General features: G+C 39.0%; 1 protein-coding gene across 2 annotated transcripts in view; it reads left to right on the forward strand.

Annotated features, from left to right (window-relative positions):
* tbc1d22a (TBC1 domain family, member 22a) overlaps positions 1 to 17,193 on the forward strand; it is a 129,818-nt gene that overhangs the window by 88,019 nt on the left and 24,606 nt on the right. For both annotated transcript variants that reach the window (XM_015002789.2, XM_015002788.2), the window contains exon 13: positions 15,820 to 15,915. In XM_015002789.2, coding sequence (XP_014858275.1) covers positions 15,820 to 15,915 — 96 coding nt within the window. The remainder of the gene's footprint in view (positions 1 to 15,819; positions 15,916 to 17,193) is intronic.

The raw sequence follows: 17,193 nt of genomic DNA on the forward strand, positions 1-17,193 counted from the left end.
GTCGGCAGTAATCCAGCCCCCCCTCACCCCCCCCTTCAACAAAAGTTTTCTAAGGTTTCTTTCTCGAAAAACTAAGACCGGCCCCCGACCAGAAAAGGGAACAGTTATGTGGCCCTCGCAGGAAAAAGTTTGGGGACCCCTGATTTATAGGAATCAAGTGTAAGTGTAGACCACTTACACTTATTTCAGACAAAATCATAAAAGAAAAAAAAGCATAATACATAAAACAGGACATTAACCACAATTAATAAGGCTGATCTAAATTGGTATAGACGCTAGAAAAGGTGGTGACATTTTCCACACTCTGAATCAGAAACCATCTTTAGCTTTATTGTTTCAGAATATGTGCAATAGATTCATAGTAAAGCCTGAAATGTAAAAATAACAAATATATCCTGTCAAATGTGTGAAAGTATCCAATATCGGCCAGATAGTGTAATGATTCCAGCGAACGTTAATGAATAATGCAAACAATTCAAAGACATTTTATTGTGCTGGGTGTAAAAGCTGCAAGATGGAACAGTAAAATGTTGATCTTCAAAACTTTCTGGCTTGTTTGTCTTGTTACCGGGTTTTCAGGGTTTGCCGAGAAGAATAACAAAAATGCCCTTGGTCAGTCCAGCAAACATTTATATCTTGTCAGACGTGTCTCTTCTTCAGATGAGCTGAGACCCGGGTGCGCTCCTTAGCAGCCAGCCGGGGGATGACTCAGCTAATGCAGCCTTTCGAATGTTGAGCAAACCGCGGCCAGCAGGCACAATGATTTCCTTGTCGGGTGACAAATGGTGCGCGCACACAGCAAACTTTTCACAATAAGAGCCTTTTGAACGTGCCCTGAATTTCAAATGTCACATTATTACGCTGGTTGAAATATCTCAAAGAGCTTTTTTATTCATGCAAAAACTCAAGATTCTGTATGATGGCTAGAATTGTTTTAACTTCTAAAAGTCTTGTGTATATTATAGAGCTCACCAGACTCCTGAGTTCAAGAAGATTGGAGGTTTTCCTAGGAAGCCATTTTTAAAAACATCCTCCAGATGTTTAGAGACAAGAAGGAGCGAGGGGGAGCTGAATCTTTATGATATTCAAACAAATCTGACCTCTATGACCCCAGTGCTTTTTCATATTTACCTTGCCCAAAGCTTAACAGGCGGCGCCTACAGGAAGTCCATATATTTAACCTTGCTTGGCATTGTCAATACAACCAAATGCCTGCTATTGATTTTTAGGTATGTAGGTGTGTATTTGTTGGAATGTGCTTTGGACTTGAGTTGAGTGCATATAATGTATCTTTCCATTTGACCCAGAAGTTGAGTGTCAGGCATTTGACCACATCAGAGTGATTGATCAGGTGAGACTCATCGACAGAAGAGGAATAAAGAGCTGTTTTAGGGTCTGAAGTGGATCCTCTCCCTTGGTGATACGCCCAGCTGTACTGAGTGTAGACTTGAACATATGCTTGAACCTCTTCCTCTGTCATCTCTGCAGCTCTCTCTACTGCTCTACTGTCACATGCTTCACATTTTATTCCTGCTTGCCATTAAAATACAGATGTTCCTTGTCTTACACACCATTTAGCCCGCGCGAGGCACTTGTAATGTCTTCACAACTTGCGAAAGCTGCAGCATCGGATTCGAGGCTCACTGAGGCTTCCTCCTTTTCAAAGAAATACACGAACTTTGATCAAAACAGAAAGTGCTGTGTTAGAGGCTATTTTATTGCTTCTGAGGGAGCTTTTTAGATCTAGAAGGAATGGTGAAGCAATAAGAGCCTACGACGGAAAGGCTGTAGTTTGAAATGCAATGGGGCTATTAAATGTTGATAAATTAATCATGCATATGTTGTGGTTTACAGCTGAAGTGCTTAGTTGAGTCCCATCAAACCTTATCTTGAATTAATAAAGAGCAAATGAATCATGTCTAACTGCTTATGAACTCTAGCTCAGCTGTGGGCGGCATGACAGATGGTACCTGACAGAAGCTATATTCTTTACCAGACTAGCTTAAAACACCTTTAGCTCGGTGGTGAGTTTGGACCCGACTTGTCTCTGCATATTTCGAGCGTGCCATTTGAATTGTTTGTGAAACGGTCCAAGTTGCCATCGAAGTAGGTAGATCTTGGTAGAAGTTTCACAAGATCATATCAGGAGGATGCATTGTTTTTGTCTCGGATGGATTCTTAGCAGAGTGTAGCAGAACCCCAACCTCCTTTCAGTTTTATTTTATTCACCATCAATGAATAAATTGATGAATCAGAGATAAACAGTTTTTTTTTTTTTTTCTTTTACTTTCTATAAGGTTCGAACTTCCATCGGGAAGAAGGTGACTGCTCTAACTGGGCCACATTTTTTCAATATAATGTTAATTTACAAACAAAAACAAAAACAGTAGATTGTGACTATTCATGTGGCATGTCTGTCAAGAGATTAGTTTTTCACAGTTGCCAATTTATTGCACAATTTTTGGAAATATGACCTGGCACTGATCGGATCTTCTCGTATAAGAGGTTAAAGGAAAGTCATTATTATTATTATTATTTTATTATTATTATTTTTGGCATCACTTGCAAGTGAAAGTCACTCATTTGGAATTATCTGCATATAAAGACATGAATATCATCTTAGACTGTTTAGGAATCTGTTATTGAAAGCATATATATTGTCGAAGTAAAAGTGACTCAAAATCACAACCCTGAGGAGCCCCACATCGCAGGTTTGAAGATTTGCTTTGCATGTTGCCATGTGTTCTACAGTTCCCTTTTACAACCTCATTAGATTAGCAGAAGACAATGAACTGAAATGCAAAGACAGGGTTGTCTTTCATATTTGCTTTCATTCTTCAGTGGTTTGAGTCACAATCTGCGACTGGTCTCTTACCTGCAGACGTAAGGTGGACTCGAGTTCACCTCAAGTCTAAAATAAGGATCCAGGAATGAATCATTAAACAGTGTAGTTTCTTTGTCGTGACTTGACAACAACACACACTCACTTTGTACTTGTAATCCATAATGCTAAATATTTGATGTCTAACAATGTTGCTTAGACTGTAGCTTTCACACACACGCACACACACACTTGCACTTGTCCTCAAAGACATTTTTTGGCAGCCTGTGCCACAGGCCCTCACCTTGTTTCTCAACCTTCTGAGGAAATTTGACCATTTCCTTTTTCCCAGAAGAGTTGCCTTTGCTTGTGTGTGCAGATTGTCCTTTGCTTTGCTTTTTGTAGAGTTTACTCCCGTCCCAATTTGTACCCACATTTCATCCTTTCCCAGCTGCATTTTACACCTGTAAATAGAACATTCCACAAATTACACAAAAGTATATTTTTCTTAGTAGTTGTATATTTTCATAGTTTGTGGATTTTCAAATACTTAAATCTCTTGAATAACCTTATAAACCAATACATCAATTTCTAAGTATGTTGCTTTGTGTCCTATTTCCATTGTGTTTGGTTCCGATAACTCTTAAAAAAATATTAGATGGATTTCTCCCCTTCTCTTCAAAACAATATTGACAGAGAAGCTCAGAGTCGCGATGTTGTTTTTGGCAGAGCAAATGCTTCACATTTAAATTGTATATGCCACCTTCTTACTCCTGTCATCGGAAATGATTGATGAGTCTTGTTACACTTGTAAATGCTGCTTCTGGGTGGTCGCACAAATCTTACATCGACACATCACTCCCTCAATCCACAAAGACCTCCTGGCCTTGTACATCTCTCCCGATGCAGGCCCGTAACTGTCATGTTTGGCTTGGCAGCCGGCGTGTTGTGAGAGTAGGAGACTGCACTTTCACAAAACACAGAGGTTGCAAAAAGGCACCTCAACGCTGCTTTGAAGTGTTTTATGAAAGGAGCTTGAGAGTAGAATCTACAAAATGACATTAAATCATCATATGCCATAGGAGGTACAAAGGGTGTCCATGGGGAGTACAAATTGATGCATAGTTGGTGCAAAACGCACCATTGCAGGCAACTCCTAGAAAGGTGCAATATTGTACAAAATAGGGCTAGGGGGCAAAAAGACTTGCTTTATTAGGACAGTACTTATTACTCTTCAACATTCATTACCTTGGAGCTTACAGAGAGGAAAATGTTTGACGTTCTGTCTACATCAACGCCTTGGGTCGTCTTACGCTCTCTTCGCTTCAGCAAAACCCACAGGCCTTTTTGAGGCGTTTGGTCTGGGTATCTTGACCACATGTGTTTTGGATAATTTTTCATGTCTTTTTCCTCAAATAAGTTTTCCATGTCTTTTTGAAGAGAAGCAGAACAACAACATGACAGACCCTTCACCATACACCCACAGTTAGCATGCTTTCCTTGTTGCATATTCATTCTTTGGTTCACTCAAACCCTCCTGCACTGATCTGATCAAACCAAACAAAGTTTCTACACTTTTTCACAGCATTCCAGTTATAAACTGAATTGTTGTAGCTTATACTTCTCTAATTTTAGATATGATTGTCCTTCTTCAGTAAAAGATTTTAGGACTTCTTGCATGTCTTCACACTGGGTGTTCTTGCAAAGAACACGGATACAGTGCACGGATGTTGGCCTTGTTGAGACTGAGAGAGCTCGGATTTTTAGCTTTGAATCATCCTGATGATAAATAAAAAAGACTTGTCCTTCCTTGCTGAACTGTTTGTATCTTTCAGGGGAGATTTTAACCTGAGCACTGTAATGTCTCCTCTGTGGTTTTCTCTCTGTAGTGTGGCCATCTGTTCAGGAGTGTGATCCAGCACAAGACAGCTTTTCCTCTCTCTATCAGTCATCTCTCTCACTTTCTGCCTACTGATTCCTCTCCACATCCTCTCCTTTCATTTTTATCCGATTTTGCCCTCATTCTGTTTTCCTTTCTTGCATGCGCTGTTTTCAACTCTCCTGTCAATTGATTTTTAAAAGACGGGGAGCTGGGGGCGACGAGAAGAGAAGGAAGACGCATGGAGGGAGGATTCAGACCGAAACAAACACACTGGCCACTCTTCCCTTAGCAGAAACACAGACAGAAAGACAGACAGACTGGGACTAAATTATCCCTGTTGCGTGGAGCATGAAATTAGCAAGTAGCTCAGTGTGACAGCATTAGCATGGCTGTTAAAGGGGATACCGTGACATTTTCAGGTTCTGAAGCATGGGTTTCTTTTATGCGGACAGTGAAATTTACCAAGCAGGAAGCTGTGTGGCATTGTTAGTGGCCATGTTTAAATTCAGGTGGTTAAATGTGATTAAATGCCTGGATTGCTGGTGGAATAATGGAGTAATTTACTGCAACATAGGCCTGGAAAATTATTTTGGAATAAGGTCTGAATGAATCCCACCATATGTTTTATACTGTGGAGCTAGCTTGTGGAGTACTGGATTATTTAATTCCATATATAGCTAAAAACTCAAGACTTACGTCTGATGTGCTCTTAGACAGTTAATCGTAATTACATGCTGTCTTTTAACCAAAGCTCGACCAGCTTTTGTAGCAAGTCTGTTTATGCCGTGTGTGTAGCTGTATGTGTTTTGGATGTATTGAAGACATAGTTGTATCTCATAACTTAATGAACATATTTACTATAGTTCTCATGAATACATCAGCTGTTAGCGTCTCTATAGTTTCTTTGTATTGACAGAATTGCATAAACATGTATATTGTAGGATACAGTGACAAGAAAGCTGAAAGGGAATGAATAATTGCATGTCACCGTACAGGTTGCCCTTTGTTGCCAAATGTTTTTACGTTTACTTATTTGTGGATCTCAGAGTACCATCTAGAGTTTGAAGTTTTGTAAGTGACCCCTTCTTGAATGTAAGTCTACCGTACCATTTCAGTGAGGAGACATCCCAGTGGGAGGTGGCCCTCCTACCTTTTTCTCTACCTCCTTGTCTCCAGTCTGTAGTAATGCCTGGTCACATTGCCACCGCCAGCAGTGTGAGTGGCCTCTGAAGACCAGACCCTTGGTCTCACACACACACACACACACACGCACACACACACACACACACACACACTGAGTCTGTCTGAATTTCTTCACAGCACACACCAGCACATCATGTTCTGGTCTTATACACTGACAGGACTATAAACAGTTTGTTCATCCTTTCTCTCCTTGACACAGCCTCAGTCAGAAATGGACATTCTCTGTTTTCCCCGAGGTTGCATTGTAATACTTCTGGTTTGCCTTCAAAACCAGAAGCATGTCTTTTTCGCCCTCAGTTTCATTAAAAACAGCTAGACATCTAATGATTCATTGAATGAGTGGAGGGCCTTGATTATTTAAATTCTTTGAGACAAATTATCTGCCTGGAAACTTTGCTAGTTTATGTTCTATTTAGCGCACTGCATTTTGTCATTGAGCTGTTAATGAATGCTAACTGCTATTAGCAGCTCTCTGCAGGCTTAACCCCCACCCGCCACCCCTTTTTTATTTTACTTTTTAAAAATATCTCCCTGCTCTATTTTTTGCTTGTTGTACTTGCTCATCAACAGTAATGATGTGAAAATAAGTATTAAAGTCCTTTTTCATTATTGAAACTTGAAACTGTAATTTAATGCCTCAATTTAAGTTTGCTTTTTACTTTTTAAAAGTTAATGTGAAATGTCTTCAGACTTTAAAAGCATTTTTTCCCCATACTTCAAACTTTAGACTGAAAGTGATGTTTGAATCATATTTGCAAAGAATAAAATGCTCTAATAAAAACTTAAACGTTTTTTACTTACTAGCAGTCTCTCTTAGATTTCCTTTACTAACTTTAGCTACTCCAGAAGGGGATTACTTGATTCTAAAAACAATTGTTTACTGCAGCCCTAAGAACGACTCAGTTCAGCTTCTCCTGATTCACTGTTTGCTTTAATACAGAGGAATAACAGAGCGAACAGCTGTAATGGATTAAATCTGTGGCAGTGTGGGAATTGTAGTTGGCTAATATTTGCCTGTTTCCCTCCTCTCATTAATTCCTGTTCGCAGAGGTGTAAAATATGGCCTGAAGCAAGACAACACATTGGTGGAGGGTACTGTGCGCAGAAGTGGAACGCTTCTAAATTATCATAAAATTTGTTGAAAACAAATCATTTAGAAACGCTACACTCCTTCTATTCCTTTTTCATTCATTATATTCCCTTTTAGATATCACATTGTCTTTTATTATAACAAAACCATTTTGCTGGCCACCAAGCTTGAGTCAGTGAATTGCACCAATGTTAATTGAAAAAGTATTTTCTTCGTATTTTAGCTTTTTATTTTGTCCCTTTTGTAGCCAAATGTATCATCCGACGAAAATAACTTGAGTAAATAGAAAATGCAGTTTTCAAGCACATTGTCATTTTGCTGTGAGGGGAGAGGGTGTAACCAAATGAATCTGGCTTCATGTGAAAAAGTAATTGTGGCCCTTGTTAAATTATGATTCAATTGTGAAAACGCTTTAAAATTAAATTTTAACAGCCACTCCTCGACCTGATGACTGCCATCTATTTACCTGATCAACGGGGTGTCGGCGCAACCTTAACAAGTCTTAAATTGGTGTTTGAAATGAAGGCCTTGAAATGACTTTAATTCTTTTAAAAAAATGCATTTTGGCTTTAAATATGTTAATCACAGGTCTTAAATTTTGTCATGGCAAGACGATTTCATCTCATATATTATATGTAGGTTTTTTCTCACTGGATTTTTCTATCAAGCAAAAGTTTGAGTTTTGGCAAACATCTTCACTCAAGGAGGTCAAGGCTAACAGTAATTGGCTGCAAATAATTCCTAGCTAGTTAGCTAGAGAGCCATATACCATGTGAGAAGCACAAAAATAATGTCACCAGCCACAAAAAGACCCCAGAAATTTCACATTTTTGGTTTCCTTTTGTACATGTCTGTTGTGATATAAGCCTTGAGTTTTATTCATAGTAGCCTTAAAAGGTCTTACAAAGTCTTAGATTTGATCTTGGGAAACCTGCACTAATCCTGACTATACAGGACGATGCACATCAGCAAGTCCAACTCTGAAGGTTTTTCAGTGGCCTAGTCAAAGTCTGGATTGAAATTGTGTTGAAATACTGTGGTCTAACCTCAAAACATCGGAGCCCTGTTTTTGTTTTGTTTTTTTTCCCCCACTTTATTTGTTTGTGTGTCTTTACTGAATTTCTCTGTATCTGATTTGATCTAAAAGATGCAATGATTTCTGTCATGGCAAAGTGAAAATATAAAGCACATAAGCTGGAAAAGTAAAAATATAAATCAAACAAATAAAATCTACCAGCTGTCAGCCAGTCACATAATCTCTGTTTGATTGTTACACAGCTCGTTTATCATCCTCCTCCTCCCGTTGGCGCGATCACCTTCTCACCTTGTCTTCAGTCGATTCGTCAGCGCACCGCGCCGGTCCCACATGAGGCCGGTTTTGTTTTGGAGGGATCAAACCAGTCAGACAGCCAACGCAGCAGTTTAAAGATGCTGTGACATTGTGGCGCCTCCTCCTCCTCTTCCTCCTCCTCAGCTCCTCCGCTCACCCTTCTTCCGCGCACTCCTACGTTATCCTTATCAACTCTCCCATCCCGCTTTCTCGCCCCCCTCTCGCCACAAACTACCGCGCATCTTTGATCAGCTGAGCTTGTCAGCTAGTTTCCCCGCGTCTTAGCCAATACAGCCGTCCTGACACGAGGGGGGATGAGGACCCCGAGCACAGCGACGCAAGACGGCGAGAGACGAGTTTGACGGAGTCACCTTGACTCCCCTGACAAACTTTATTTTGAAAATCATAATGATGGGAACGTCACGAGCTGGAGAAGGTGAAGCAGTGCGTGGCGGGAGAAAATGCGGACGGGGAGTTGGATGTCGGGCTAGCCACAGGTAGAATGTTGATGTTTCAGGCTCAAACGCTCATTTACTTATTATTAAAATGTGCAAATATGTGTTCAAAATTCAGCTGATGGAAGTTGGGCAAAATGTGAAGTCAATATGTTAACATTCCCAAATACTCGTCAGGGGGGTGGGTTTATTCAAAAGCTTTGAATATTTTTTTCTCCACAGCTTTTTTTCCCTCCCCTAAATTTGCGAAGCACAAAAAAAAAAATTAGGTTTAAGCTCGAAAACAAATTAAACACACACCTTTTTAGGACAATTTTCCTACCATTTTTCCCTATTTTGTGCTAGATTGGAAACTAAAATAAGCTAAAAGTTTCATTTTGTTTTGTTAGGTGTCCTGAATCTGATGTTTTTCCACAGCTTGGTGTGAAACAAATCTATATTCTGGATTCATAGTTTTTAGGGATGCACATTTACAAAGAACATATTAATTTTCCAAAGTTTGTGGTGTTTTTTCCCCCCTAAATTTCTCTGCCACATAGTTAAAAACTAAAAACCTATTTCAACATTTCTGCCTGTTACGTAATTTAATTATTACTAAAAATGTCCCATGCCAGCAGTTCAGAAGAATAGTTGGAATCAGGACATTTTAGTTGGTTTTGTAAATAACCTTGTTTTGTTGTTGTTGTTTGTATTAACTTCCTGAAACAGCCTCTGTAGCTCCTCCTATTGAATCAATAGAAATCTTTGTTTGCATGTCATTATATAAAAGGCATTTTCTACTTGTATAAGATCACAATCTTTTTTAGATTTCTTCATAATTTTTTGCCAGTTTTTTGCATTTTGCAGCAGGCAAACATCTTTTTTATGTTTGTTTAGTAGTTTTTTGTTTCACAAAATGTACATTATTCCATTCAGCTCAAAACTAATAAGCACAGACCAATAAAACTAACTAAAAAATGTAACTTACCATATATACTTACTAATATACTTCCTGTATTTAAATTTTTAGCACTTTGGGCTGTTAATTTTAGACTGTTCTGCTCATTTTTACTTATGCTAATAGCTAAAAATATGTTTTTTTTCTTTTAGTCATTAAATAAAATAAATCCTATTAGTATTCTGTGGTGTAGCAAATCAGAAGTCAACCACAGAGTTTTGAATAATCTGAGTATTTTCATAATAAATACCCCCTTTGATACAAACATGCAATTATGCATATTGACTGATTAATTGGGGCCTCTTTTAAGAGTCCCATCACATCCCAGCAGCTCCGCCGGTGTAATGTGGACTCATCAAACCCTCCATATTTAAGCTCTCACAGCACGACTGATGGATCCGGTCTGATCTAAAGTGAACATTTTTCTGTCGCAGCCCGTGGCTGTGAAATATTCCCCATCATTGGCTAACAAATCAAGATTTGAAGATTAGCGACCAGCAGAACTTGCTTTAGATGAAGAGTAATTCATCCCTGATCTGTGAAAGAGTTCTGTTATATTAATAACAGAGAGAGAGAGAGACAGAGGATGGGGTGACAGCCAGTGTGACGGATGGAGAGGGAGAACTGGAGAAGAATTCAAAGTTCTCAACCACAGCCGCTTAAATAACCCCCCAAAAATGTAAACTTTACTCCACTTTAGCCGGTTGATTAGCACTGATGCTCTCGTCCATCTGTGTTTGCATGTGCCAGTTCATGTTGATTCACTTGTTTGAACTGAGGCCGCAAAGGTAGAGCGCTGGGGCCAATCGCCTGCTGGCCAGCCGCTCACATCGCGCTTCGCAAACTCCTCTTTTTCTTTTTTCGCCTTTTATTTGTATTCTCCGCTTCTCCCCGACTCGCACAAACGCTCTTTGTTGTCTTAAAATTAAAAAGAATTGGTCCAACCTCGCGGGAGGCCGAGCTGAAATAACAGGAGATGCGTTCGGAAGCGAGGGGAAGGGAAAAGGTAATTCAATAAAAACAAGAGCCTTTGTTTTCATAACCCATCCCTGCTCATATTTGCGAATGTAGGTTTTTTGTCTTTGGTTTCTGAAGTGGGGGTTCTTCAATTAGCACAACAGTAAGGTAGTGTGGTCATTCTTTGGCAGCTTGGTACATTACATCACTTTAAAGGATCTTTGGAAATCCACGCTTTCATTGCCGTCTTTCATTACTTTTCGTCTTTAATTTGTTAGTGTTTGTTGAATCGGTCAGAAAACGAAATGCAAAGTGCGACTCAGTTGATGGGGTTGAAGGAGAAACCTTTTTCTTTCTGAATGGAACATGACGGTGCAACTCTGGCATGAAAGAACCTATAAAACACAATATGTCTGAACATAAGTGGTGATGTTCGGAAAACAAAACAATGTATTAATTTCATGGCAACTGTAAAGAAAAGCATGGCAGTGGATGGAGGATGATTTTGGCTTGTTTTGCTTCCTGGGAACCAGTGATGTCGAGCAATCTGACACATTACCATCTTAAATCCTGTAGTCGTTGTAAATTTACTGTATTTGTCATTTCATTGAGGAAAAACATGAATTGTTACTTGGCTTTGCGTCTCGTATGGCACCAGCTAGCGGCGCAAATGTAATCGATGGAAATGGAACATCTGCTCAGGATGACAATGTAAAGGTTCGTCGTTCCCTCTTTGCAGGGGTCAAAGGTCATATGTCTTTGAAACTAAGGGAAACAGAAAAACCTTTTGTTCTTTTGTCATACGTGAGTTTAACGTAATGAGTAACGTAGCATTTTCGTGGTTTGCACCAGTGCCAATGTCCGTTTGTTGATCACATGACTCTTGTTGGGTGGGGGGAGAAAGCGTTTCCGTTGAAGTTTTGAGAAATAAACCAATTTTAATATGGCCATAAAAAACACTTTATCCTAACAGCAAAACTTTATCAAAAAACAAGTGTTTTGTTTTTTTTTTCCTTCCTGAAATTTGTGTTTTCATCAAGCACATTTATTTTCAAAATGTCAAATTTGTGCATTTATATGGTAATGGCTCAGTTATAGTTGACCTGCTCAAGTTGTGGTTTACATGTTGGGATGGTGGGGGCTGTTGCCTGCCGAAACAATTTTTTTTTTATCCAACTTTTAAAATGAAATAATCAGAAAAGTAACCGTCACATTTTCAATGAGTAATCAGTAATTAAGTGACTTTCACAAGGTGTCTGCACCATCATTCCTCAGGACTTTGGGAACCTTGGAGTAATCGAGTTGACCATGAGCTTCTCTGTATATCTGTCTTTACAAAAAATAAATAATCAAGTTGTGGCGATGAGGCTACAATCAAAGTCTTGTACGCTGCCGGGTTGAAACACAGTAATGGGACCTTCAAATGGTTTTACATCTACAAAACCTCAAAGAAGGAAAATAAAAGTATAAGGTGGCAAATTCCTCCCCAGAGATACAAGACATTGATAAAGCTCCACTGAAAAGCTCTGCTGAATGTTACAGCTCAGATTTCACATCCAACTTTTCACGTTTTGGCTTAATCCTTGTGTGTAATCCCTGTGTGTTGAACACTTTGATTTATACTTTAGTTTTAGAACCTAGTTAAGACCAGACCCTTATGTCCTGATACACAAAACCCCAAACTGATACAAGTTCTACTTCCTTTTTAACAAACTTATTTGAACTGTTGAGCCCCCTTGTTGAAGGAAATGCCTGTAAAGTACCAGCTGCATTATTTTATCACACTGTGTCAAGTTTCCGACAACTGTCTCGCATCGAAGAGACGTCACAATATCCAGTAACAGTCTTTGAGCGAGTCACTTTATTCAACTAAATAATGCAAGGGTAGTCAGATTTTTATTATTTTTTTTCCAGCAGCAGAACTTTTTAAAATCCTATCGACGTCGACACTCCAGAGAGCACAGCGGAGGAATAATTTATGAAGAGATGTGTTTAATAAGAGTACGACTCTATCCTTCACGCCACTTTTTGGGTGAATGTGAGGTACGACACTATGGGATTCACTGGCGCAATTACCCAAATTAAATTTGATGAAGCAAACAACATGTCACCTTGTGTTTTTCTTTCTTTTTTTTTTTTTTCTCAATGTGACGCAGCTAACGTGGTTCTGGAGGGGGAAAAAAACCCGTCTGATTTTGATCTTGCTTCTGGGTTGTGATATTCTGGAAATATAATAGTCTCCTTCTGCTTGTCTCACATGGCAATTTCTCCGTGAAACAGTTGGAAGGACGGCGTTTAAAAATAAGAAAAGTCCTGACATGTTGTAAAACCGGAGATGGACGTTTCTCAGATTGCTGTCAGTCTCGGGAACAGAGGAAACTGTGTTTCGGCTGCAAATATTACCGAAACTGTCTATCCAAAGGAGATAAGTCACTCTTTCGTTTGACCTTTCCTCCCCATATGTTTAATTCACTCCCAGCTCAGCCAGTCGGAAAGTAAAGTAGCCAACAATATATATTTTAGTTTGTTTAAATGCAACTAAAACACCTGGAGTGATTGCATCCAGAAACACTCCCATGCTGGGATCTTCTTCCTTTAGATGAGCACGCTCCTAAGTGACTTCCATTCAACAGGGCTGTAATTATTCTCTCTCTGATGGGGCTCTGGAGTGGAATGAATAGAACAGGGAACATCTCATCCTTTTGTCTTCCTTCCTCTTTAATTCCCCCTGCTCGTTGCAGCGTCAGAAAGAGGGAAGAAGAAAAAAAAAAGGCAGCGGGCGAACGTAACAAGGGCCTGAAATAAAAGGCGGCGCTGTGGAAAGAGGGATTTGTGTCTTCCTTTGTCTCTGTCACCCTGCAAATGTACATTTTTGGGTTGCTGACAGAAAAAAAAAAAGGGCTCCATTTCACGTTTTCTCTTTGTCTGCCTTTTTATGTTCGGCTCTAAATACCTTGTGTACGTAAGCAGGAAATGTGATGAAAGGCTCGCACTGTTTCTGCGACGCACAGATGCCAGAATGGCTCTCAGTGCCGCCTAAAATGAAATGTTATATAAAGTTTTGCATCAAATTATTACCATAATTTACTCCACCCCCTTTGTGTGCCATTTCAGTTTTGTTCCAACAGTGCCTGGATCTCCTATTTGGAACGCTGCTCTTTACTCCAGCCAAGTTTCTCTCATGACATTTACATTTACTGATAAGAAACGTTTGACAGCAAAATAAAAGGAAACATTCTGGATGTGTGTATGGCTTCGATTTCTACCTCAAATTTGAACAGTTGCTTGATTGGTTCATTATATTTAAAACACAAAGACAAAGGGCGCCCCTCTGGGGATGCAGTTTTCTGTTCGATCACTGATCTTTAAAAACCCTGACCTGTCGATTCTGATTTTGACCAATGCCATTTTTTTCTTTTTTTGAGGAGTCACTTAACTCTTCAAACAAAGAGTTTGAAGAGTTTAAGAGTCACTTCTTTAAGAGTCACTTAAAGAAGAGTGACTCTTCTTTAAGTGAGTCTTGCTAATAGAAGAACTTTCTTCTATTAGCAAGAAAGTTGCTATTAGCCATACAGGTGCAGATGCAACCTGGTGGGCGGCGCTGTCAATTTGTCCCCACTCATGGCACAGCAAAAGGGGACAGGGGCTGATTTTCAGACCGTTGGTGTCGGCGCATCTTTAAAAAGTCTCAAAAAGTCTTGAATTCCTAAAAATGTTGGCTCTAATACGTTAATTCCAGGTCTTAAATTTTGTCTTGGAAGAACTGTGTAATGCATGTATTTTTTGTTCTCACAGGACTTTTCTGTCAGACAAGAGTTTGAGTTGCACTCAGACGTCTCTATTACGTTTTGCGAATCGTGACGGTTGAGGCTACGGCTAACTCACTGCTAACTTACCCTTACTAGCCTGCTAGCTACATACAAAGAATCTAGCTAGCAAAAAAAGAAGCTGGTTAGCTGGCTAGCTTTTTTTTTTTTTTTTTTTGCAAAGTTACTGCCAATTGACTAGTCAAAGTTCGTAGGTCTTAAATTCCATTCATAGTGTACAAAAGTACACATGAACATTTTTCATTCGCTTGTAAATAATATGTAAACCATCTAACTTTCCACAAATGTTAATTCATTCATCTAGTTTTGACAGCTAAATGTTAATTCATTCCTTAATCTCTGGGATTTTAATCATGGTGTTTTCCGTAATTAATGACCATAATGACAAATTAAAGCTTAATCGTGTAGGGAAAATATTTTCAGTTTAATAAAAACACTTTCATGCCTGTTTTTCCTAACTGATCAGCACAGAGAAGAGACCAGCTACCAAAGAAATAAAGGTGAATCTCGATGATGATGGAATATTATTGACAAGTTCATTATTTCACTAACTCAATTCACTAAGTGAAACACCTTATAGAGGTTAATTACATACATACTGATGTTTCATGGTAATTATGATGATTTTCCGCCTGCAGCTAATAAAAGCAGAAATGTGGACTTAACGTAAAGCATGCTTATTACCTGCTCAGTTTTTTTTTTTATCTGCCTCATCAGAATGCATATATAATTTACTCACACATACCTATGTATTTTTTTGTGGTTTTGATCCAATCTGAGCATTTAAAAATAAAGTATTATGAAAATAAAGATCTACACAAGGTGCTTCAGGATGTCATGAAAGTTATTTTAAAATACTTTTTTGAGATTTAAGGACAAAATAAAACATCTAACCTTTTACATAGTCTTTTACATAATTATTGGAAAGTGTATAAGTAAGGGTTGCTCATTAAACATTAAAAACGTGTTTTGTAGCGAAATAACATTCGACTTCAACAAGCCTTGGGCTCCTGGTGTCATTCTGTTGTAGATAATGTATGCAGATATTGCATTCACTATGCAGAATAACTGCTAAATCCCTCTTTCCTTTTGTTTTTATAATTAAAAAACAAATTATCTTTTGGTTTTAAAAGTGCCAGTTTGCCGACCCCTGCTGCAGGGCGTAGCAGCGAGTTTAACAGTTTCATTCGAATCTACAAAGACGACGTCGATTTTACGAACGCAGTAGCTGTGCAACAGAAACACTAAAGAATGCGGTAATATTCTAGCTTTCATTATTTTTTTTGCTTATGCTCTGTCATTTCCTCGTGTTTCCAGGCGGAACCTGAAGGCTTCTCTCACTTCCACCTGTACGTGTGCGCCGCCTTCCTGGTGAGGTGGAGGAAAGAGATTCTGGAGGAGCGGGATTTCCAGGTAATCTGCCCTCGCTGTCAAAACTCCGTGTCCGAGTCGGAGTGCGTGTTGTAAATCCGCAACATATGGAGAATGTAGATGGCGATGGCGAACACGTCCTTCCAAGCAAAATGAAAACGAATTGTCGGCGTATGTTTTAATAACGTCGGGGCAGACTGTGAATGATCATGGCCTACATCCTTCTTCATTACCTCCCTGGTCATTTACCCGCGCTGGTCAGAAGTTCTGAGTGCATTAGCAGATGACAGTAGCCAGCTGCCAGAAGGTGACTTTGGTTGCCAGCTCTGTGTAGGAGACCTGCATTCTTAACCGTAGCAACCACTAAATCTAAAACAAAAATCTAATATCATCACCCACAAACATAACCACTTCTTCATTTGACTTCTTGACCTTTTTCCTCATTCGTCTTCCATCTATTTTTTTTTTTTCAGCATTTCAGCTCAGTGGTACTGTTTGGCAGATAGACTTCTTCCTTTTTTTTTTTCTTTTATGCACCAACAGAGAATAAAATGAAATTGAGAAGAAGGAAAATAATGCATTTTTCAGCATACTGACTTTTTAACTGGTACGGTATTGCCTCGGGTCTGACGTAGGCCTGTTGCAATAAGTAATAAATCAATTAATCGCATGATAAATTTAAAACAAACTCAATAATTTCCATTTGAACGATTTATCGTTTTTCACTTTTTCCACCAAAAACTGGATGACGAACATCTTCAGTCTGGTGCTTTGGTCTCAACTATCCTATTTTTTGAAGGACAGTTTTCATTATTCATTTTATTTGTTATTTCTGTTGTTTTGTTTATTGTGGATATTTACAATGCCTTCCACTTCCAGTGTTAAATGTTGGAATTTAAAATGTATTGATCTTGGAGAATGTGTCCTTGCATTATTATGACACCATTGTTACCATTACATATTCCCTGAAACAAATATTATCGTCTCCTTGGTCTTCATCAAGTGGTTTGTCCACTAATGTTTCCTAACAAACCCTCCCCCTGAAGCCTTCACAACTGGAATGATCCAGTAACTACAAACCCCCTTGGCAAGGAAGTCTGCATATTGTTTAAATAGAAATCGAATGAGAAGACGGAGTAATGTACGCAGCGTTCTCTGCCTCCATCATTTGAAGGATGTTGTGATCCAAATAATATATAGCAATATATTCCATGCATGGCAGTTAATGCAGCTCCTCCAGGCCGATGAGAAAACTTGCTTCACTAAACACTTTTTTTCTTTCTTCCTTTATTAAACATGAGACGTTTTCTTGTTGATATG

Source organism: Poecilia mexicana, unplaced genomic scaffold (assembly GCF_051168715.1).
Source record: "Poecilia mexicana isolate PSO_F unplaced genomic scaffold, ASM5116871v1 scaffold_23, whole genome shotgun sequence".
In the NCBI taxonomy this organism is placed as follows: Eukaryota; Metazoa; Chordata; class Actinopteri; order Cyprinodontiformes; family Poeciliidae; genus Poecilia; species Poecilia mexicana.